We start from the raw sequence: 23225 nt of genomic DNA on the forward strand, positions 1-23225 counted from the left end.
GTATAGCTCAAGTCAGTCAGAGGTGGTGTGTCTGTTGGAGCAAAGAGCTGCACTGAAGAGTTAGATTCATCCTTCAAGTTAAATGGAAAAAGTCCAGACTTTCCATCACAGAATCTTCTAAGTTAAATGAAAAAAAAGCCCAGACTTTCCATCCATCACATGATTTTTATCAAATTTGTTTGACACCAACCATCAACTTGATGGGCAAATAAAAATACTTTAAATCGTGATTATGAGGTGTTAGATCATCTTTTCGAAGTTGGCCATGGCTTCTTTCACTTTCTCCAGTTCAGTGTGACTCTGTCGCAACTGTTGAGGTACAAAACAAGGGCTTGTTTAGCTAACAGCTGAGAGGACCGACCAAGTAACAACGTGATCTTTACCTTGTCAGCATCCTGCTCCTGCACTTTCAATGGCACTTTCTCCTTGTAGTCGCTCTTTGCCATCTTTTCTTGCAGCTTCTCCATCTGCTTCTCCAGCTCACCTTGCTTGCACATGAGCTTGGACACCTCCTTCTCCACGTCAATCAGACCCTGAGAGGAGGAGGAGGAGGAATAGAGGCTTTTGGCTTAAATAGGACAATGTGTCAGTCACACACACAAGATTGCTTCTATCCAAACTTTTAGTTTGGTGCAGTTTAGGTCCCTCACCTTGAGCATGAGGTTGACAGTACACCTGTCGGAGGCGATGGCCACAGCGCAGCCTTCTGGTACTAACTCCTCAGCAGAGAGCGGGATGACGGCCTGAGAGTAGGACAAAGTCTGGATCTGAAGCTTGTAGTTGTGCACCAGCGACACTGTGGAGGAGTCCACACACTGGAGGTAGCCTGTAAGAGAGAAGCGCGTCATATTTGGCCTCTCAAAACACTAGTCACAGAGCCTCAATATATATATTTTTTATATCAGGGGCGCCCATTCCATCGATCGCGAGCTCCCGGTAGACCGCGAAGGTAGTGTCGGTCGATAGCATAAATGTCACGACGTAGATGTAAGCTCCCCTCGTGATTTGCTGGCGCTCCCGCGGCAAAGAAAGTGGTGAGCAGACGTCGAAAGCTACACAAAGAAATGCGATGTTCATCTTTATTATTCTGATGACGGATAAACTAGCTCGGCGGTAAGATGCCTATATCTGTAACAAAAGTTATCCGTTCATTTCTAACGGGTAGTTATGTAGAAAAAAAGTCAATTGTTTGATGGCTTTGCTCCGAGTCCTGAACTCCACGATAGAAATGCGGGGTTTGTACATTTCCGCCTGTTAAACTATTATTTCATGAATAATTGGAAAATGTGCAGAAACCTTCTTAATGTGTTGCCTTGGCTTTGGCTACATTGTCTTGTACATCTGGAATGTTTGATAGCAAATGCTAGCATTTGCAGTTAGCTAACTGGACGGAACACATGAACTGTGTGTATAATGAATACGACGTAGCTATTTTAACTGCCGACATACCGCTCAGGTTATATACACAACTATTGAGGAATTATGTGTCATGATCTCTATTGCCATATTGAACTGATTTGTTCTTTGGAAAGTTTCTGGTATTTGGGAACATAAAAGTGAGGGAAAAGCTCCCGCTGCCCATTGCAGCGGAGATCCACGCATCGAGGCGCGATGTCACCGGAGTGGATCTCGTCCTGTTTTACAGAGCGGGATCTTTAACGAAAATGTTTCTTAATCCTCATTAAAAGACTACTCATTACACTCGAGCCTCATTCGGACTCGGTTACTTACCGTGTGATAATTAAACAAGTCGTAACTTACGCTGTCTACACTTTGAGAGGCGCCAGCCGTGATAAAAATAATTTATTTTGATGAAGGGATGGCCGATTTTAAATTAAACTAAGAATGAAGTTTATTTGTAGTTCTAAGCGTAATTAAGGTGCTTTTATTCACGTTTTTGTCTCTTACGAGGTTCTGCTTTCTGAAAAAAGTAATACAGATCAAAGTAAAGTATTTTTGAGTTCCTGCTGACATTTACGAAATTCCTCTTAAACTGGTCATTTTATTTCACATGTTGTTGATTTGTGCTATTGGTATTAGCTGAGGGGTTGAGCATACCTAAAGGTTTGTTATGAAGACGACTGATGATTATATTTTAGTTTTTGTACATTTCACAAAAAGAATGGACTATTATTTTAGCTGCTTTTTTTTTTCTTTTCTAATCCCACTTTGTGGAAAAAATATCAGGACATGAGTTTTGGTCCATGTCCCCCAGCCCGAGCTCGCAGGCTGGAAAAGTGAGCACGCTTGCTCTCTATCATCTCCATCTCTGGTGTTCCTAAGGACACAAGCCCTTTGCCATTTTTACAAATCTACTCCAAAAAATGCTGGAGGAAGGTAAACTTTGACAGGAGCACCCTGGCTGTTTTTGGGAACTTAAAAAAAACAAACTATCCTCTACATGAGCATTTTTCTGTTTTAAAATGGACCTAATTCATAAACACTAGTAAAACACAGCCATTTTTAAAAAGGGACTTACTGCAAATGGTAAAACAAGATTCTTTAAAAGGGAAGCATTCTAACGTTTGTAAGGACCTACAACATGGCTTGCCAAAGATCCTCTATATGACAAAGCACTCTGCTGTTTTTAGGAACCCGTCTCAAAAACGCAGCTATATGAGCGTGTAAACGTACAGTCAGCTCGTGTCTTGGTCAGGTTGTAGTCGGCCCTCAGAGAGCGGATGGTCTTGACCACGCTCATCACAAAGTCCATGTTGCGGTCCACCTCATCGTTGTTCCAGCAGAACTACAAAAAAAACACACTAAATCAAATTGTGGCTCATGTAGAAGCTCCTAAATGTTACGCTACAGCGTCACCTCCTCAGTGCTGGGGTAGGACGTCACACAGATGCTGGGGGCGTCATGCTGAGGCCGTCGCCGTGGTAACCTCTGGTAGAGCTCCTCTGTGACAAAGGGCATGATGGGGGAGAGGAGACGCAGGCCGACCTCCAAGCAAGTGTAGAGGGTTTGTCTGCACACCAGAGCCTGTTTGTGGCTGCTGGCGTCATCTTCTGTTCTGCTGAACACAGGCTTCACACTCTCCTGGAACCACAAGCTGCACAATGAAGCAATGCTGTCCATGAATGAGTCCAGGTGAAGTGTCTTACCAGGTAGACGTCACACAGCTCGTACAGCCAGAAGTTGTAGATGGCCGTGGTGATGGCGGGGAAGTCGTAGGCCTTAAAGCCACCATCACAGAGAGCAACGGCGGCGCTCAGCCTGGACAGAATCCATTTGTCGATGACACTCTCCTCTCCACACAACTAACAGCAAGAACATAAAGGAACACAAACAGAGCTCTATAAGGGACACAACCAGGGAAAAAAAATATATTCAAAAAGAAAAGATTCTAAAATGGATAAAACAATTATAAATGATTTTTTTAAAAAAATTAATCCCTTGAGAAATAAATAACTGTACAATACAAATGAAAATCATCCTATGATGGTGTGCACACCACTTTGAAGACTTTACAGCACTAAATCAGGCAAGTCCAGGGGCCATTTTTGGCTCGATTTTTACTGGCCTGCTGCTTATTGTTAAAATAAAACAAATTAATTATTAATGAGATTAGATTACACTCAGTTAGCTACAACACAGCTAAGGTGATTTAGTCAGATGAGTATTATTATTGACTTACATTGAAATGCTTTTAGTATCTTTCATGTACAAGATGGCTCAAAGTGGCCACCCAAGCTTCCTTTCATTTTATTATGACACCCGTGTTGGAAAAACTTTGAACACCCCTACACTATAAGGACAAATGAATTGAGATAACTGTATATTTATATAAACACACTACTAAACTACTAGTATAACAACATTGGACTAGACCTCTGGCTAGTTAATCTTAATTCTTCATCTTAAGACATTGTGGACAATTCTATGCTTCAAACACTGTGTGACTTTGGTGAAAGACTCTTTTCAACCTTGACCTACGCTCCGAAACAAAGACAGGCACTCCAAAATCATCTTGCATCTTCACACAGTCGTTTGCCTATTTAGTGGATGTTCCCGTCTCTCACCTGGGCTTTCTCCAAGGGAACAAAGTTGGCCCCCAGGGTCTTCATGGCAAACTTGACGGCGTTCCACAGCTTGTTGCAGAAGTGACGGTAGCCCAGGATGCGATTGACATCCAGGTTGATGTCCCTGCCTGAAGAAAGACACGCAAGGACACACTAAGGACAGTCACACAGTTTACATGCAGTCAATATTCGGGTTAAGATCCATATTCAGGTTTCTGAAACACATACATTGATGAGACAATAGCCACCAGGAAGTACGCTGTTTATGCCGTGTATGTCTCTTATTAATGTCTAATATGGCTTATTTTCGATTATTATGTCTATTATATTGGGTAATACAGGTGTAAAGGGGTGTTGTTTCATGTCTAGAGGGCTGCAATAATGGTAAAAACCATATTTAGGAGGTCATAAAAAGGTTTTCTATGCTCTAGCTACCAAAAATGTATTAATAATGAAGCCTACTTCACTTATGGTCGGGTCTGGAACCAATTAACTGCAATAAACGAGGGACACCATATTTACCTTGCAACTAGTCAACTTTGACCTCAGGGCTTACACTGACAAATAAGGTCGGACGCCAGCAAAGGTTCATCTACTGAGCAGACATGAACCTACTATATGTCCCAAGTTTGAAGATGAAAAAATGTGGGTAGCATCAATGATCAAAAGCTAAAATAGAAAAATAAAGCTACATTGGGAATTTCAAGTGATTTTGTGTTGCAGACAAAGGAAGCACCATATGGATAATGAGTTCACCCTGGCTCGTGTAGGCGCACAGAGCAAATCGTAGAGCATCTGTGCCACATTCTGGGATGCCATTCGGATAGTCCGACTTCTGGCCCTGCTTCGCTCGCTCCACCTCCAGTGGATCCAAGTTGCTACTCGTCAGCTGTGCATGCAGACCCTGGAGGGAATAAGGAATGAGGCAGTGTAATTGCCACTGATAAACACAACAATAACAACTCCATATAGGCTTTAGTGTCTCATTCGGGCACACCACAACTGGCGCTTCGGTGCCCTCTGGTGGCCTGCGCTGTCAGTGTGTGCTTGCAGCTAGATAAATTCATAATGGATGGCTTCAATAAAAGATTGTTGGCTGCAGAATATAGCTTACATAAGAGCATGGTCCTCAGGAGAGCAATGAGCATGTGAGCAGAAAAGTGTGTATGTAGAGGATGCATCAAGGAGCCATTAGGCTTTACCTCCAGGGATATTCCAGTAATGACATCAAGAGGGTCAATGACGTTGCCCAAAGATTTGCTCATCTTCCTTCCGTGGGCATCCCTCACCACAGCGTGCAGATAAACCTGGCAACAATGAAATCACGGGTGTTGTGCCTAATTATACCTAACAAGAGTCCACCACTGTGGTGTCGTGTCGCCGTGACTGATCTCACCTCTTTAAAGGGCAGTTTGCCGGTCAGTTTGAGACCCATCATCACCATGCGAGCCACCCAAAAGAACAGGATGTCGTGACCCGTCTCCAGCAAGGTGCCGGGGTAGAACACACTCAGGTCCTGGGTCTTTGAAAAGAGGAAATGAAATGTGCAAATGTAGTGTGGCATTTTCCATGCATGACAAGATCTAGGTGACCTTTACGCTTGTTTTTGTGTGTACCTCATTAGGCCACCCAAAGATGGAGAAGGGGAAAATTCCAGATGAGAACCAGGTGTCCAGAACATCTTCATCTACAACACAAATAAAAATAGTGAAAAAATATGATGGGGGATTTAAACCTTACACTGGAACCTTGAAAAGTCAAATGCCTTTAAGGTTGCTCAACAAGATTATGAAGAAAATGATACCTCTAAAGCTTTGTACTCATGAGACCTCACAAGACCGACGTTCAACAAGCATCTAACTTGTGCTTTCCTTTTTCTTTGGCTTTTGAGCAACAAAAAAGGACCAATCACATAACAAGGGTTGCCAAGAAAAGAATCTACACAGGAAGTTACGTGAAGTAAGCGGGAAGACTCCCAACATAGGTAGTTTTGTCATTTACTGCATTTAACTTCTTACACTGAGGGACAAGTAAGAATGTTAAAACTGCCATGTTGGGCGACACATTTGTGATTTTTACTGTTTCTAAGTTTGACTAAAAACAGCAGTTAACTTATTATTACACAAGTATGACAGTTAAGAATGTTTAAATGTTGCTTTGGCCACATTCTGCCGGGAGACCTAATAAGGTTTCGGGAGGTTTTCCCAGACTTCCTGGTCTACAGAGCATTGTTGCAATAACCGGAGGGGAAAAAATGCGATGTTGTGACAGGTCCTGACAAAGCCGCCAAAAATCAACCCCTTAGCAAAGTGCCATTTAAGGCTATTTTTGAGTCCTGGCATGAGACCTAATGAAGGTTTGAGAGGTTTTCCTGCATTTTCTGGTTGAAAAAAAAAAAAGCCGATTTTGCCACAGGTTCCGACCAAATAGCCAAACTTGCAAGAAAACTGCCATTTGAGGCCATTTAGTGGTTCTGTAAGGAACCCTGATGAGGGTTTTAGATTTATTTAGACACTTCATTGATCTCCAAGAGAAATTCACATTTTGGAGTTTTCCTGGACTTCCTAGTCTAAAAAGACCCCTCAGAGCCATGCAGTTTAAACATTAGGTACAGGTCATATGATGGAGACAGTCTAACTCTGGAACAGGCTGCATTACAATTACCTTGTCTGAGTTTAACCTTGTCAGGAGTCACATTGAAGCGCTTTGCCGCCTTCTCCCTGGCGTCGTCCTCTGACCTACCACTCACCCAATAATGACCGTCCACGTCCTGGAGGACGGGGTGAATCCATGAACAGCAAATACAACATGAAGGAGACATACATAAATATAATGAGAATAATGATGCTGCTGCAAATTACATCGAGATTGCTTATTTTACCTCTCCTGGTTTCACGGAGGGATCGTTGATGGTGATGAAGTATGCAGGGATGCGGTGACCCCACCACAGCTGCCGGGAGATGCACCAGTCCCTGAGAAGAAGAGGGGGGAGACGTTCAAGTTGATGAATCAACACGGTGAGCAAGAGGAGTCTTTAAAACTAAAAACGCTAATCATAGCTTAAGCTTCAGCCTTGGTGATTTGCTGCCGTTGTTTATGTTGTTTATGTCTGAGACATGCACGGACGCAGACCACCATACATACAACATAATACAGGGTTGTGTATGGTTCCAAAAGACAAAAAGATTGGTTGAAATAAAACTGTTGTTAAATCAATGAAAGATGTTGGGCCACATTGAGGTGTCAAGTACTGTTACAAACTAAATGAAAAACGTGACCTCACATCAGAGGAAATAACAGTACGTGCCTTATATTGTCCATCCAATTGAACCAGGTCTTGAGGTGATGCTCGGGGGTGATTTTGAGGCGTCCGTCCCTGACAGCGTCTGCGGCCTGCTTGCCCATGTCTGCACAGCTGACGTACCACTGTGGCTTTAACAGGGGCTCCACTATGTCCTTTGAACGACTACACACAAACACACAGCAGGGTGTTAACAATATATGATGAGAGCACAAAGAAGCCGAGCTCGGCTTCACCTCGAGGCTCACCTGCAGACCGGCACCACCATGGGGTTGTCTTTGATCTCCCTGAAAAGGCCCCTCTCCTTGAGCGCCTCAAGAACGACTTTCCTGGCCTCGAAACGTTTCATACCCTTGGGAGAGTCAGGAGGGGAAAAGGACGTAAAAAGTGCCACTTTTAAGTGTCACAGTGGGAATGGCCACATTGCAGGTGGTGGAGGACAGACATTAATGACATGCTACCGTACCAGGAAGGGAGGGGGTACGTTAATGAGCGAGCCGTTCTCGTCCAAGATATTCACGAAGGGCAGACTGTGTCTCACTCCAACCTCGTAATCGTTGTGGTCGTGAGCTGGGGTGATTTTGACAGCACCTGAATGGAAAAGAACACAAAGGGAGATGAGATCATTAAAAGAAGACATGATGAAGAAAGGCTTAGTCATTTTCAGGATAACCCAAAAAGTCCCAGTGTATTACAGCTATTACATTTTGGTGAAGATCTGAATAAAAAAGATGCCAATCATGGCCATGGGGTCATGTGGGGAAGTGTCCCACCAGATCCAGCAGATAGAACTGCAGAGTATGGCTGTTGGTACCCAGTTTGAAATGTACATTACTGCCATCTACATGCCCGGCGTGGAATAATATCACATCCATTTTTTTTTAGGTAAATAGTGGCCAAGTCAAAAGTGACTAAAATATTATTTGGCACATCGCAGACACATTTTCTTGGCAAAGCACTAATTGTACAGTACCAACCAAATGTTTGGACACTGCTTGTCATCCATTGCATGAGAAAGTGTGTAAAAAAATGTTTTTTTTTTTACTGATAATTCATGTACAGTTTAGCCTAAAATAATTTCTACTCTAGCTAAATTTTGAGATTAAGTGAATTTTTATGTGTTGAGCAGGTATCTTTAAGCTATAAATGACACAATAAGTGTCAAAAAACAATAAGAATATAAATAGAAAATAGATGTTTGAGGTATTGTGATTTTTCCAGCTAGAACATAGCCATTCAAAAATAAAAAATAAAGACTTTAATGCCTTCTAATTATGTTCTGGCTAAAATGCCTAAAAAGTCATAACTCACCTACTTGCGTATGAATAATAATTGTCCATGTATGGCAGTATACTATGATACATTTCTCTAAGTGTGTTTTCCCAAGGGAGGAATCACTGCCTGCTCCTACCTGTCCCAAAGCTCATGTCCACAAATTCGTGAAAAACAACAGGCATCTTGCGGTCACAGAAGGGGTGCAGCACCATTTTCCCCTTCAAATGCTGATATCTCAAGTCTTCGGGATGAACGGCCACAGCTGTGTCCCCCAGCATGGTCTCAATACGAGTGGTCGCCACGATCACCTCCTCGTCTAACAAGGAGAAAACAAAGTACTCGTGAGAACAAACTCATCAATTCGGCAGCATGTTGTGCTCGCGTACCTGAGCCGTCCACCTTGTAGGCGAAGGAAACCAGCACACCAAACTCCACTTTATCTTTGTAGCCAGGGACAGGTAGCAATGTTCTGCCTGTCAGCTCTTTTTTGTCCACCTGATAAGCAAGGAGCGCATTTAACACAAAGACAGCAGACACTTGCACCTATCACTGGGGGGAAAAAAAAGAGCAGACCGGCTAATTTAAAAATGCATAAAATGCAGTATATTACTAACCGATAAGACATGCGGTAATACCTCTGATGACAGCTTTGTGTGTGAAAAAAGAGCTGGTAGGCTTCCACTTTGCGCAAATCACTGTGCACAAGTGATTGAAGTGATAATTGGCAACGGCATTAATATAGCAGGTACTGACTGGTTTCATACAGCTTATCAAATAAAATGTGCCCTAATGCTTCGAATGTCAGCTAATGAATCATTAGCACTGTGAATTTGTCTTATGTTTGTTACCGTATATACAGGAGAATTGTGAAAATGTCACACACCATGTGCAATTGATGCATCAAAGTGTTTATTTACTTTTTGCAGTTTAATTTGTGTTATTCCAAGGCAGTTTGGTGGTATACCAGTAGTAGTCCTTTATGGATTGTTGCAATTGGCTTAAAAAAAAAAAAAAAAAAAAAAAAAAAAGTTAGATACCTTTTCTCCCTAAGGAAGTGCACTCCTCTAAATATGAACCTGACATAATTTACCACTTGCCTCAATGTCAGAGATGGCAGAGTTGAGAGAGCAGGACCAGTTGACCAGCCTGTTGCTCCTGTAAATCACCCCCTCGTCGTGCATGCGGATAAAAGCTTCTTGCACCGCATAGGATAGTTTCTGGAAAAGTTGATAAAAACGGAAGGCTGAGGATGATTTTTTTTGAAGCTCTGGTGAAATCAGACTGCTGAGACTTACAGGGTCCATTGTGAAGCATGCCCGGTCCCAGTCCAGAGAGGAGCCCAGCTTCTTCAGCTGGTGGTAGATGCGGTCTCCCTTTCTGAAAAGGCAGTGGAAATAAATAAAGGTTTCTCCATGTACACATCTTATCTCTACCATTCTCCACTCACTCATTCTTCCATTTCCACACTTCCTGAATGAAATTGTCCCTGCCCAGGTCGTGGCGGCTCATGCCCCTGTCCCTCATGAGCTTCTTCTCCACCACCACCTGGGTGGCGATGCCGGCGTGATCGCAGCCAGGGTTCCACAAGGTGGTCTCTCCTCGCATCCTGTGCCTAGATACACACAAGAAGTGTATTAACATCACAATAGAAAACATCAAGCGTTGTGAATTCCAGCCCGTAACCATATAGTTACCATCTGGTCAGACAATCCTGGATGGCGTTTGTGAGCGCGTGACCCAAGTGAAGTGATCCGGTCACATTGGGTGGCGGGATACAAATCATGAAGATGCCATTGGGGTTTGGATCACTAATGCTTTTCCTCTGCAGAATACAACAAAAAAAGAAAACAGTAGAAAATGTAAAAATATGTGAAGTGTTAATACAAGAAATGTGAAAAAAAACAACTGACAAATGACCAATTATTCATTTCAACAGAAGCATGAATGCAACGTTCAACAACATCAAGCAATACAGTATATTTAATAATTAATCATTAATTAATAAGCTATTGCTTAAAATATATCCTGTATTTATACATTACAAAATTAGTTTGTTTTTTACTCCTGTATTTATTGATCTATTCATTTATCTTTGTTTTTTTTATCATCAATAGGTGCTGGTGTTTTGATTTGCAACTAAGTACAAATGTGCCCATCTGTTACCTCTCAAATGTACTTGTGTGAACAAATAGCTGATACGAACCAATGTAATTACAGTCTATTTGCACCTGGCGATTAACTGAGACACCATGTTTATTACAATGGAGACCACTTTTCAAAGAAATATGGCAGTCAAGAGCGAAATGGACATCAGTACCCCATATTCAGGCTTGAAAAATCCCTGCTTCTCCCACCACGGATACCAGGCAGCCTCCACATACTGTGGGCTGTACGAGTCAGGGAGCACACTGATGACATCTGACAACAGAAAAAAACAGGTTGATATATTCACTTGAGGCTACATGGGGAGTGGTATGTATTGACATTGTTTGTGACATATGGCACAATGCTCTTCCTCTCCACTGGGGGGCGAATGTATGACTATATCACCAAGAAATACACTTGTACTCTTGCATTGGATCTCATTAGGTTGGGCAGGTGTACCTGATGTTACGGCTGATGAGCATATAAGAAAGTGTATGTTTTAATATGAATAAAATGTTGAAATATTTTACAAACTATATTAATCAATATATACGTTTAAGGGAGCGTTTACACGTCAACTGTTGTGCTCCAAACAAGTGGATTGAGACCGTCTTGGTCCACTTTCAAGTCAATTTTCGCATCTAATTTCAGGTCACTTCAGCTCAAATGTAAACAGAACACAGACCAGTGTTAAAATGACAACAAAAAGAATACAGAAATGACAAATATGTAATTGGAGGTCTCTCTGCCCCGCGCTCTCACTCTCCGTGTATGACAACAGTGCTCTTTAAAAGTATATTTTAGAAGCTTTCTAGTATATAAAAAAATAAATATATAGTACTCAAACCAGAAGATGGCATTTTGGTTTGTAATATCTGAGTTATGTCACAAAAGCTAATCAAGTGTTTACTTTATACATATGTTCTTTACTGTGCGGTGGTTGGTCCCATGAGAAAAATATCTGTGTGAACCAAATCAACCTACCCACCAAGTACCTTTTTTAAATATTTTTGGTCCAGACCAGAGTACCAAACCACAAGTGTGAAGGCAGCCTAAGTGCAGATTGAATTGAATGCAGGTGTACATGATGTTGTGGCCAGTTAAGTGTACTTAAAGTACATTAAAGGTGTTCTATTAAACACTGTTACCTTTTTTCTCCCCACTGGGAGTAGGAATGTTGTATGTTATTACGCCCAACTCCTTCTTCTCAGGTTTGGTCTTTTTCTTAAAAAAGAAAAGAAAAAAAAGGTGGTGGTAAAAAGCAGAATACATCACTAATTATCTAAAAGCTGTAGTTTGACAACTAAGACTAAGCTACCTCCGCGGCTGGCTGTGTCTTCTTCTTGGCCTCCATTTCCTTCTTCTGTTGAAACTTCTCCAGCTTTTCTCTCTTCTTTGCCTCCTTCTTCAACTGGGCTTCTGTCTTTGTCGGGCCTGAAAGAGGGAAGGGAATCTAAATGCTGCCCAAAACAATAACAAAAACAAAGCAAGACTATGTGCGGACCATTAGGTGCATCTCTAGCAGGGTCAGAAGCAGAAAGAGCTGGAGGGCTGTCTTTGGGATCAGCGTTTGCCTTGACTGTCACTGGCACCATCTTCTCACACAGTGTGACCTTGCCCAGGACCTTCAGGGAGTGTGGCTGGTTGATGCAGGTTGTGAACCATCTGGTAAGGTTGGGCAAGACCTTCCTGTCTGATGGCTCCAACACCTGGAAATATAAACAAAAACATACGCGCTGCAACAAAATTCAATGAAAGCAGCAAGCATGGATGGGATGAGATGAGATGAGATGAGATCCATACGTATTTGAAGGGTAGAAGAAGAGCTGTAGCTACAGCCATATCAGCCAGGGTAATGCTCTCCCCCACAAGGTATGTTCTTGGTTCCAGCATCTTATCAAGAACTTTCAGGACACGCAACAACTCTGCACGGGAACTTTGCTGGAGCTGACAGGCATGACACATCAATAACCTCAGAAAAACACAGCAGGCTAGAAGATTCCCTTACCTTCTTATCCATCCCCATCATGCCCATGAGCGGGAAGACAACAGCGCATGACACAGGAATAAGCTCGTTGTCTGCAAAGCTGAGCCACTGCCACACCTGACTCTGCTGCTTGGCATCCATGCCAGCCCTCTTACCCTGGTGAGCCAGGTACCAGGCCACGGCATTGGCCCCACTCACCACCGTGTCCCCTTCACCTGAGCTCAGCACCAGAGTGGGTCTAGAGCGAGCATTGAGGCAGGCGGGAGGATCCTCTGCGATGGTCTTGATGCAAGAGGATGGGGACAGCTCAGCAACTAGGAGAGCCAGAAGACTCCTGAAGTCGTCAGGGTGAGGGGACGCATACAAAGTGGCCATCGCTACTGTAGAAACAAACATGTTTCCATAAAGAATCATGCCTTCATGGATGTAAATAGACCAAGGGTATTCAACTGTTCGGGCTTGACATCAAGCTAGGACTTCCCAAAAATGGCTCACAGTCATGAATGAAGCAAAGTACAACAAAAACACTGTTACCACCAGTCAAAGATCCTTTATGGGTGTGTTCATACTTTTGGTACGGATCAAAAATTCTATCAAGATACTTGGCGATCTCTTTAGTGTGGTCTGGTTTGCGCTCACACTTCAGTCAGCGCCCCAAATAATCTTTTCAGTTAAGTATATGCATAAAGTCACAAATTTATTATTTGGCACATCGCAGACACATTTTCTTGGTAAAGCACTAATTGTACAGTACCAACCAAATGTTTGGACACTGCTTGTCATCCATTGCATGAGAAAGAGTGTAAAACATGTGTTTTTTTACTGATAATTCATGTACAGTTTAGCCTAAAATAATTTCTACTCTAGCTAAATTTTGAGATTAAGTGAATTTTTATGTGTTGAGCAGGTATCTTTAAGCTATAAATGACACAAGAAGTGTCAAATTTAAAGTCTACACTTCAGTCACATCTTCATTGCTTAATTTCATACCATCTGTTGTGGTGTAAAGTATCATGATTAAAAACTCTCTCAATGTACAATGGACCTCCTTCAATCTTAGCCACAGTCAGGAAATAAAATGTATCCATTGTGGCCTTTAAACAGACTGCCAAAGTCCTTCCTTTGTTACCATGCAATGCAACTGACACCAGAGGCAAATGTTACACTGTACAGACATAAGCGAGCTTGATTGCTGCCACCTGTCAAAAGCTGACTAAAGCCGATGCTAAAGTTAGCTTTGGGTAAAAAGTCAGACGCGAGCTGACATTCTTTTAAAGTCGACCCTCGATCTAACGGCGTTTAAAAGTGTCCCTGTGTTGCTTTTACCTTTGAACGAAACACGAAAAAGACGTCAGCCAGGAGGCAAAGCATAAGAGGTAAAGAACGACGCCGCATGAGCACGCAGCGCTGCCTGATGCAATGAGACAATGCTTCCGGTTTTGAATAGTCGCTTCCGGTCTATAACGGAAGTATAAAAAAATACATAACCCATTTTACCATTTACCATTTTACCCATTTTTTTACACATACATAAACGTATGATCAAATTAATTGATGTTGTTTTATTATTAGATATTTTTATTTATTATTATTATACTTTATATAAAATTGGCGACTCTAAATTGTCCATAGGTATGAATGTGAGTGTGAATGGTTGTTTGTCTATATGTGCCCTGCGATTGGCTGGCGACCAGTCCAGGTGTACCCCGCCTGTCGCCTGAAGTCAGCTGAGATAGGCTCCAGCATACCCCGCGACCCTAATGAGAAGTGGCATAGAAAATGGATGGATGGCTATATAGATAGTACAATTTTGATACATTTTATCAAAATAAAATCAATATATATTTATTTAAAGCACCCTTTCCATCTAACATACTGATATATTTACTCTGTAATTATATATGGAGGGGGGTAGGAATTTAAGGCTCTCCCAACTTTTTTTTAAACGAAATGTTTAGTTATAGTAAAATAGGTTTTATGTTCTCACTGAAGTTCCCGTTTGTGCAACACACTACATTCACTGTAGTATCATTACTTTGTTTAGAACTTTATTTTGTGCCTTTTATACTGTATTAGTATACTATTGCTACATTACATGATATATATTCTATAATACATTTATAATGCTAATTTTAATTAAGAGATTTTAAAAGTGGATATACATTATTTTTGTTGGACAAAAGAACAGCACATCTGTAATGTTAATTAAATAGGCAAGGAAATTGAACTATTATGCAAAGAACTTAAATAAAATTAAAAATTAAACTTTTAAAGACTGAAAACAAGGTTAAGGTACGCCACACAAAACAAACTGGACAAGATGTGTCATATTTAAAGTGTGGTTTGCCATTTAAGCCATAATTTTATTCAAACATTCATCCAATCGTCATCATCATGATTATCATACAGCCGTTATCTTCTTCATGCACACTGTAATTTTTAAAAATCTAAATTCTTCAGTAGCCTGCGTCTGCAGTAGTGTGTAATGCATGTCAAAGCTACAGTTTAATATTTCCAAAATGTGTGATCATCCTTATTAAAACAACAACAGAACAACCAAAATCATTGAATCCTTCTTCCCTTAATGACACAAGAGAGGTAATCAGCAAAAAAACAAACATGTGTAAATGTTTAACAATGATTTTTAATAGTAAATTGAATAAAATATATATTCTTATTCATTGTTAATCCATTTAAAAATGTTAGTTTCTACTCAGACAACATCAGTGTGGACTGTTGCTGTCTCCTGTCCAAAGCCCTCTGCGACCGCACCAAACACCACATTCACCACTCCGAAGATGATGCTGCCCCCCACGCTGAACACACTGAACACCCCACTCCCACTTCTCCATGCCAGCTTTCCCAGCCCCCCACCCACAGACGCAGCCTGATCTCCCATCTCCATCGTCACTGTTCCTACATAGCCCCCACTCCGCTCCAGCAGGCGCCCTCCGAAAAGCCTGGTCACCCACCAGGTGTTATCCAGTGCGTCGCCAAAGATCCCCAGTGTGTCGCCAGCCAGCGTGCCCATGCCTGTGACCCCGGTGTAGCAGCAGTTGAGGAGCTCCCCCAGCATGGAGGAGGTGCAGTGGTAGATGCCGTAGACGCACCTCTCGCCAATACCAAATAGCATTTCCGCAGCCCAGCGCATCCAAGACAACAGGTCAGAGGTCAGGAGGTAGAAGAGGGAGACAGTATCACCTGGGAGGGCTGAGAGAACTCCAAGGTCTTCCTGAAGAACATAAGTCACCTGGATAATGAAAGAACAAAAACAGCACTTTAGCCATTCAGCTGACTCCAGGACATCAAATTAGCCAGAAATATGCTACAACACTAAGTACAATTAGATATTTAAATAATAAAATAAATAAAACCACAATGTCAGGTTCTCTTGGGTGGGTCAGGAAAATTGACTAAAATGATCATAAAATAAAATCCATAAAACAATAACAACAGGAATCTAGAATTCACATGAATTTAATTTAATTGGGGTTTTGAAAAAGTGTGATTGCTGACTTAAATGAGAATATGAATGCATACTGTATAAAAAAAATTAAAAAAAAATAGCCCAGGTTATCTGAGTAAAAATGGACTGAAAAATATGGACCAGTGTTCAAATAATGATCAAATTAGCTCTTTCACCTGTCCAGGAAACTGTGTGATTCTGGAGAAGACGGGCCTAAGTGGAGTTTTGAGGATGGTCAAAATGGTGGAGATGATGGAGACCACAATGCTGCTGGAATTTGCATCTTTCTGTTCAGTGCTAGCCTCATCATAATGTGTCACAGCTGCCTTCTCTCCTGCATTTGTGGTCTCTCCACCGCTACTCTTTGATGTGTGTGCGGATTCCTTTGCTTCATTTGCTTCGGAGTTTCCCTCGTCCAGTGTTACATCTTGACTTGTGGAGTGTAGTTCAGTAGAATCTGCAGTCGACTCTTCTGTGTTTTCTGTTTGTGCTTCAGTGTGAAGCCTCACTGTGACACCTGCAGACTCCACATCTGCTCCTTCACAGCCTCCAGAGAACAGCTCCTCCACTTCCAGCATTTCCTGCAGTTCCTTCATGCTCACTTGCCGCTGGCCTTCATCATCTGTGGCACTGATGAACCCCACACTGAAGCTGCCTTTCCCTCCCGGGACTGAGCAGCACATGGCAGACCACAGCGGCAGGGTCTGACACCCATCAGCCCCGGTCAGGATGTAGAGATCCCCGCTTAAAGCAAAGCATTGTGGTGAGATAGTGGAGTGGACCAGCGTGGAGACAGTTGAGTCCCAGCGTTGGAGGGGGGAGTCTTCGGGTGAAGATGCAACCTTGCCTCCTCTGAGAAGAGCTGGAATGAAAACTCCATTTTCTTCTACTGCCTGTGTGACACAACAGCAACTGTTTAATTAACTTATGTAGTGATGACATTTAATGAAAGAGGTTTCTGTTTATTTGAGGGAGGTCTTCATTTTATCATAACCAGTGTAAAATAAAATAAAAAGAATCTGGCGGCACGGTGGCCGAGTGGTTAGCATGTTGGCCACATATAGTTGTTAATATTACGTTTTTAATGTTATGTAATTAGGTTTTTGTCTTTCCATGTAGTACTGGCGGTTGCCCTGTGTGTATTTACTGGGGGTGTCACGAAACATCCAACTCACGAGACGTGACGATGCACGAGATTGGGTCCATGAGAACGAGACGAGATGAGATTTTAACATTCATTTTATGAAAAGTACAATGAAAAAATATGACTGGATAGACTTTTTTTTATTTAACTGAATCACAAAACAATAAAGGTGCATTTTGAAATGTTTGTCCCACAAATTGACGCTCAACTATATTCTTGTTAACATTTTTTGAGATCAAATAAACACTTTGAAAGGTTTTTGTTTCATTTTTTAAAATGACTTTTTAAGGCTTTTAACGCATATTTGTCACATATTTTAAAGCACATTTTTATGTCAAGCTCCAAATGGTACTACTTTTGTAGCATTGAACTTTGAAGGTTTCACTATAGCAATACTAAAAATGTATTATAGATTTATTTACTGTTTGTATGTATTAGGTGGTTTGGAGTGTTGTACAACTGCACTGTTTTAGAGAGGTGCAGCTGTACACCACTGTAAACTTCACCTGCAATAAAAGATTTTGACAGTGTCAATCAAAGATGAGCCTTAATAAGATTGATACTATCTCTGTAAAGGCAGACTTTGGGACACAACTCTTGCATTGCATTTCACATTTTGTATGTGCACCCAATGTTGTGGTTGAAATAACACATGAGATTTTTAAAAATGTGTATCAGGCTGTGAGGCCTCTCCAAACATCACCCAAGTGACAGTGCGCCTTACCACAAGCTCCTCCCCCTCCTGTCGCGACGTCTCTGTCCATCCGTGGCTGAGACGCAGGGCCGAGCCGACAGCTGTGTCACAGTCGGGTCTGTGGAGAGTGGCAAAGTCATGGCCGCCGGGCAATCTGTGACACAGAGGGCGCAGCGGTATCTGTCCCGCGGAGCCATCTTTGGGAGGCGTCTGTTTGTAGAAGCTGTGGCTGCAGAGGCTGAAGTCTGCCTCCTCTGTGTTGTCCTCAGCTGCCGGTGACAGGCCCCAGCCTTGCACTGGGCCTAGCAAGGCCAGGACCCACACAGCAGCAGTCAGCATAGTGGTGGTGGTGAGCTCAGCAAATCTGCCCACTCTCTCTCACAAAGCCATGCAGTGTGAGAGGGCAATAAACGATTCCTTCCTGTACTCCTCACGCGCTCCTCACTCCCAAAACCATGTTGAAAGTCACTACTACAGGCTCAATCTTGCTTTCATTGACAGCCTCACCCCCCTCTATGTCAGTTCCACCCTCTGACTCTGCCTTTCTTTTCTTTTTTTTTTTGCTTTGCCCCTCCCTCTTTATCATCTCCATGGTGACACCTTCTAATGTAGTACACCAACCAAGCTCACACCCTCCGGAAGCTGCCGGTTACCTGAAAGTCCACATTCCCAAACAACAGTCACCCATTTGCCGTCCATTTTTTTGGTAAGTCACATTCTTGGAGGTGTCCACTATTAACAAGTCAAACAGGTGCCTAAAATACACTCAGAGCTCCGTATTTAACAGAAATAGCCTTCCTGAAAGCGTAATCCTGCAGATTTTAAGACAAAACACAGCCTTTTATGGAGCACACTGCATGAATATTACAAACATACTAGTTAGGACACCGCAGCACAGTGTTTACACAATGTTGCAAACACAGCAAAACCTCCTTGGCCCCCTGTGCGCGTGTCAGATAAAACAGACAAACAGCTTGCAGTATTCAGGGCCTCTCAGACTAGTTAGTAGAAGTGGAATCCAGTCAGACTGCCTTCATGTCACTTAAGACGAGCAAAATGTAAGATTGCTTCTTTGGGCTGCACAGTACAACATGAAATCAGTTTTAGAGGAATTTACGCACAGGCTGCAACATAGTGAGTAGAGAATGAGCTGCAGGGTGTGATCCTGGAGGTGTGGCACGAAAGTGCATAACATTTGTGACACTTTCACTAGAATAAATAGTGACACAAACATTTTTGATAGGTGCAAAAACATGTTCACACTCACAATGAGATGTACAGTTGACCGGCGTCAACATGGTTTGTAAACAATTGAAGCTGCCAGACTAATATTTCAACTGACAAATGCACAGGATATTTATTAAATGCATGAAATGATCGATCAAGTTGCCTCAGTGTAAATTGTGCTTTCTTAAAATTGTTGACCACACGATGCAAACAAGCCGTTTTTCTACGTGAGGGTGTTCCAAAGTGATGCTGCATTTCGGCAAAGACACCACAAGAGGGAGCCCTAACTGAACTGGACAAAAAGTATGGAGGACACACGAGAGGAATTTTCATTAATTCATCGGGCTTTCCACTAAATTATAACAAGTTTCCAGTTACAAACTAACCTGCAATTTGAATTTTTTGCCTTCCATTACCATAAATTTACACAGAGTACACAGGTTCAATATCAGTGACCTCTGACCTCATAAATCACTGCAAACACACTGCTGTAGGTGTCAAGGCCATATGTCCCAATACTTCTGACCACACAGTGTATTTTCACATTCAAAAATTCACTCCAATCCAGTCCGTCCTCTCCTCATGCAACACACACACACACGCACACAGTCAGTCAGTCAATCTCACTCATTAGGGATGTCAATGACTAGCTCTGCCTCGTCTCCCTCGCCTCTGTCTTCATCTCCTCTGTCGCTGTCGGCATCGCTGTCTCCCTCCTCCTCTGCGGCGTCCCCGCTGAGCATCTGTCTAGGGACCCAGCTGAAAGGCCCACTGGCCGCCGAAGCAGCAGTTGCCGCCGCCGGCCCCGATGGGTAATTAGCTGCCATTGGTGTGACAACCTAACAGGCGGTCAGAGAGAACAAAATGTGTCAGGGAAGACGGAGAGACTCATGACACATGGTGCTTGAAGGTAGGGGATGAATGAATGCTATACACAAAATGAATCACAACAAAGCACAGTAAATTAAATATTAATTGCCACAATACAATAAATGCTTAAAAAATACATTAATTAATATTAAATAAAATTCGATGTCGTTATTCATAAAATTATTTCAAAAACCTGTCCATTTTTTTTTGTTTGGTCATTGTTTCGATTCGGCCCCGCCCACAGATTGGTCCCCAACCACGGCCTGTGGTTGCATTTTTGCTGTAGGTCCTTAAAACAGCAGAGTGCTCCTGTTATACAAAGGATCTTGGATCCCCTGCAGTTAAACAATTGAGTTGAAGTGTATATACACTGGTGTATATGATAGAAAAACAAAGCTCCGGTATTGTATCGTGTTTCACCCTTTTTTTCTCTCTCACCTTCCCCGTAGTGTCTTTCTTGCTTTTGGGCACCTTTGCTTTCCTCTCTTTCTTCACTCGTTCAGCATGTGGAGCCAAATACTCTGGTGGGAAGGGCATCTGCCACCAGTGTAAGCCGCCCAGTATGAGCACACATGCACACAATTGATAACGGATCACATGAAAACATGCAAAAAATTAAAATAAAAGGACACAAAAATGAATAATGCAGCAAATGATATTGAATAAACACATACAACATCTTATAGTAATGATAAATAAGAAATATGAGGATGTGGTGACTGGATAAGAAAGAAAAGTGTACACTCACAGTGTTGAGGTAAGGTCCTGAGCCTGAAGACTGCAGGGGGTGAACACCTGGACGGGACAGCAGGGAGAGATGAGGCGACGAGGATGATGACGGTAGGCACATGCCCGGGCTACTTCTTCGCCTGAAAAAAAAAAACAAACACAAAGCAACAATCAAAACCACATGAGAGCTTCATTCAGAAACCATCAAATGATTAACTCTGCTGTTTTCTTTTTTAGATGGGTTAGCTTCTTTTTACACTTGAATGACACTTCAAATTGTTACGTTGGCTGTATATTGGTTTTATGGCAACAGTGTGATCCTGGAATGGATTAAAAGAGGTCGACAAGTGCCCCTAAACATTTGTATTCGCCGACTTACTTCTTTGCTCCCTCTCGTTCTCTATCCCTCTCCCTGAGTACTTCTCCCTCGCTGTTTTCTGAAGAAACGGTTGCATCGGAATCTAAACAATAAGACAACAATCATGACAACACAGTAACAGACTGCTCAACAACTCGCTGCTTGCCATGACTACCTGAGGAGTCTTCATCTACCCTCTCATAGTGCAGCAGCCGGTCCAGAAGGAAGCTGAAATACATCAATAGATGTGTCAGTAAACATAAGCAAACAAAATAAACACTATCCATCCATTGTTACCTTTTGTCTCTGGAGACTTTGAGGAGCTTTCTCTGTGCCCTCCTTAGTTCCTCTTGAAAGCATTCGTGTTCCTAAAAAAGGAAGAACTTACAAGTCGTACTCAGTGGCAAAAACACCTATAAGTAAATTGTGCATGTCTTACGTACATAAACGAGAAATTTCAACTTCCGTTTGAGATTTCTGTACTTTCGCTTGTAGTCGACTTCCACGTCCGGTTGACCATTCATTTCTGAAACACATCGCAGGATTTAACAGCGAAACCTCAAGACACGGGAACACTTCTGATTTAACTGGTATATTAGTACTTATTTAATAGACACTGTATTTAATTAACATTACGCTAGCAGCCTGAGAAATACATGGTAAACCAGGCTAAGCTAGCTGAACACGTTAGCTTTTGTTGCTATCTGCCCTAATACATCCCAAAATCTCTACATACATCCCATAATCTGCAGAAAGGCGCTCGGTGTTTGTTTCGAAAACTACGCTGTCGTAAATTCAAAGTAAACACAATATATTACTTTTAAGTAAACCCAAAACATCTTGCTACCTCTTCCTTGAGTCTGTCTTAGCGACATGTTGTTATGTTTACGCCGTTAGCGTAATTACGTCACATACGTCATGGTTGCGCAAAGTGGGCGGGTCTTCCTTTTTCGCCACATGGACACAATATTGGATACATACTGTATGCACGACCATTTCAGAAACAAAACGGTTTTTTATCCGCCTTTTGAAAAAAATTGCAAGAAAAAATAATCATATATTATAGATGTATACTTTTTTTTATAATAATAAAAATTATATACATATAATAATATTTTTATAATTATGTGTCATGTCTATTTTTTGTATAATATTTTGATAGTGTCTAATTTGTTTGTATGATAAAAAGTCAATATCATATATAAACATAAATTTGATGAAAAAATAAATGTCACTTAATTATTATGCAAATTCAAATTAGGCAAATATTACACATTGTTTTATATAATAATAGCAACATGTGCTTATGTAGCCTTTATATTTTAAATGTTATCACAGTGTCTTTTTTATACCTGCCTCATAGTCGACTACACATGGCACAATCACTTGGCAGGACCCAGCAGCATGAATTATTGATGAGGGAGACTTTTTGCAGGGGTGAGTAATCCTGCTTCAATGTAGTGTTAGACCCCGTGTTGTGTGTTCAAGGGGTGATGAGGGCACAGCTACAATAAAACTGCAAGATTGTAAATTGTAAAGGCACAAACTAGAAGCAGGGATGTTGAAAATTCAGATGTACTCCAGAAATGCTGACGGTAGGTTTAGCGACAGTGGCCATTCCTCAGACAGTGCAATGTCACCCAGTGTGCACATCACGCCAAAGAGCCAGGCTCGTCGGCATGGCAACGGGCTCCTGCACACACCCATAGTGACAGTGTCATTTCTAGCTAACACTAAAAACCCACAAAGATGACCTTTTCTCTTCCCACGGTGTGAAATTCACACATTTGAAGAAGGAAAAAAAGTGAGGACTACCGGTGCCATTCCCACTAAAAATGCTGCAGTACGATTTGGGAGCAGCAGGAGCACTGCACTGGCTCCGATCGATGAGGTGCCTTGCAAATTTAAACATGAAACTCAGTATCTTCCCACCATCATTTCACTGCCCTTTGTTTTCCCGAAATAGCCTCTTCCTTGTCTGCTGCCATTAATCACGTGGTGCCA

At 42.0% G+C, this 23225-nt stretch overlaps 3 protein-coding genes across 5 annotated transcripts; all 3 read right to left on the reverse strand.

Moving 5' to 3' along the window:
• Positions 1 to 145: 145 nt before the first annotated feature.
• Positions 146 to 14183, reverse strand: vars1 (valyl-tRNA synthetase 1). Its single transcript, XM_054781180.1, has 29 exons — positions 14060 to 14183; positions 12755 to 13113; positions 12550 to 12693; positions 12251 to 12455; positions 12065 to 12180; positions 11895 to 11970; positions 10919 to 11019; positions 10296 to 10423; positions 10049 to 10213; positions 9897 to 9978; positions 9699 to 9818; positions 8988 to 9096; positions 8738 to 8917; positions 7793 to 7917; positions 7575 to 7678; positions 7333 to 7491; positions 6907 to 6997; positions 6690 to 6795; positions 5642 to 5712; positions 5422 to 5547; positions 5228 to 5332; positions 4782 to 4929; positions 4026 to 4153; positions 3108 to 3263; positions 2818 to 3042; positions 2635 to 2746; positions 651 to 826; positions 384 to 533; positions 146 to 309 (listed from the first exon to the last, which is right to left on the reverse strand). The coding sequence occupies exons 2-29, from the start codon at positions 13106 to 13108 to the stop codon at positions 241 to 243; spliced, it is 3831 nt and encodes a 1276-aa protein (XP_054637155.1). The 5' UTR covers positions 13109 to 13113; positions 14060 to 14183; the 3' UTR covers positions 146 to 240.
• A 1174-nt stretch (positions 14184 to 15357) lies between these two features.
• Positions 15358 to 18383, reverse strand: LOC129185692 (uncharacterized). The gene is made up of 3 exons (XM_054783057.1): positions 18068 to 18383; positions 16376 to 17092; positions 15358 to 15983 (listed from the first exon to the last, which is right to left on the reverse strand). Exons 1-3 carry the CDS (start codon positions 18374 to 18376, stop codon positions 15447 to 15449), a joined length of 1563 nt encoding a protein of 520 aa, XP_054639032.1. The 5' UTR covers positions 18377 to 18383; the 3' UTR covers positions 15358 to 15446.
• A 1494-nt stretch (positions 18384 to 19877) lies between these two features.
• Positions 19878 to 22130, reverse strand: ino80e (INO80 complex subunit E). Of its 3 annotated transcripts, none has more exons than XM_054783058.1 (8): positions 22069 to 22130; positions 21665 to 21747; positions 21519 to 21589; positions 21397 to 21449; positions 21243 to 21324; positions 20883 to 21003; positions 20573 to 20671; positions 19878 to 20103 (listed from the first exon to the last, which is right to left on the reverse strand). In XM_054783058.1, the coding sequence occupies exons 1-8, from the start codon at positions 22094 to 22096 to the stop codon at positions 19888 to 19890; spliced, it is 753 nt and encodes a 250-aa protein (XP_054639033.1). In that variant the 5' UTR covers positions 22097 to 22130; the 3' UTR covers positions 19878 to 19887. The 3 variants fall into 3 exon arrangements, with proteins under 3 accessions (XP_054639033.1, XP_054639034.1, XP_054639035.1); XM_054783059.1 differs by having other exon boundaries at positions 22040 to 22101; XM_054783060.1 differs by lacking the exon at positions 20573 to 20671.
• Between the last annotated feature and the right edge of the window lie 1095 nt (positions 22131 to 23225).

This window comes from Dunckerocampus dactyliophorus, chromosome 7 (genome assembly GCF_027744805.1).
Source record: "Dunckerocampus dactyliophorus isolate RoL2022-P2 chromosome 7, RoL_Ddac_1.1, whole genome shotgun sequence".
In the NCBI taxonomy this organism is placed as follows: domain Eukaryota; kingdom Metazoa; phylum Chordata; class Actinopteri; order Syngnathiformes; family Syngnathidae; genus Dunckerocampus; species Dunckerocampus dactyliophorus.

Bases quoted from the DNA above. Each gene is read 5' to 3' on its own strand.
- vars1 (XM_054781180.1), bottom strand. From the start codon at position 13,108: ATGGCCACTTTGTATGCGTCCCCTCACCCTGACGACTTCAGGAGTCTT. The intron at 6,998-7,332 runs GCACGTACTGTT...TCTTCTTCTCAG, and splicing joins AATTGGATGGACAATATAAG to GGACTGGTGCATCTCCCGGC. The intron at 4,930-5,227 runs GTAAAGCCTAAT...TATTCCCTCCAG, and splicing joins TTACTGGAATATCCCTGGAG to GGTCTGCATGCACAGCTGAC.
- LOC129185692 (XM_054783057.1), bottom strand. From the start codon at position 18,376: ATGCTGACTGCTGCTGTGTGGGTCCTGGCCTTGCTAGGCCCAGTGCAA. The intron at 17,093-18,067 runs GTAAGGCGCACT...TGTGTCACACAG, and splicing joins AGGAGGGGGAGGAGCTTGTG to GCAGTAGAAGAAAATGGAGT. The intron at 15,984-16,375 runs GTGAAAGAGCTA...TTCATTATCCAG, and splicing joins TCACACAGTTTCCTGGACAG to GTGACTTATGTTCTTCAGGA.
- ino80e (XM_054783058.1), bottom strand. From the start codon at position 22,096: ATGTCGCTAAGACAGACTCAAGGAAGAG. The intron at 20,672-20,882 runs GTGAGTGTACAC...CACTGGTGGCAG, and splicing joins CAGGACCTTACCTCAACACT to ATGCCCTTCCCACCAGAGTA. The intron at 20,104-20,572 runs GTGAGAGAGAAA...ACCGCCTGTTAG, and splicing joins AGAAAGACACTACGGGGAAG to GTTGTCACACCAATGGCAGC.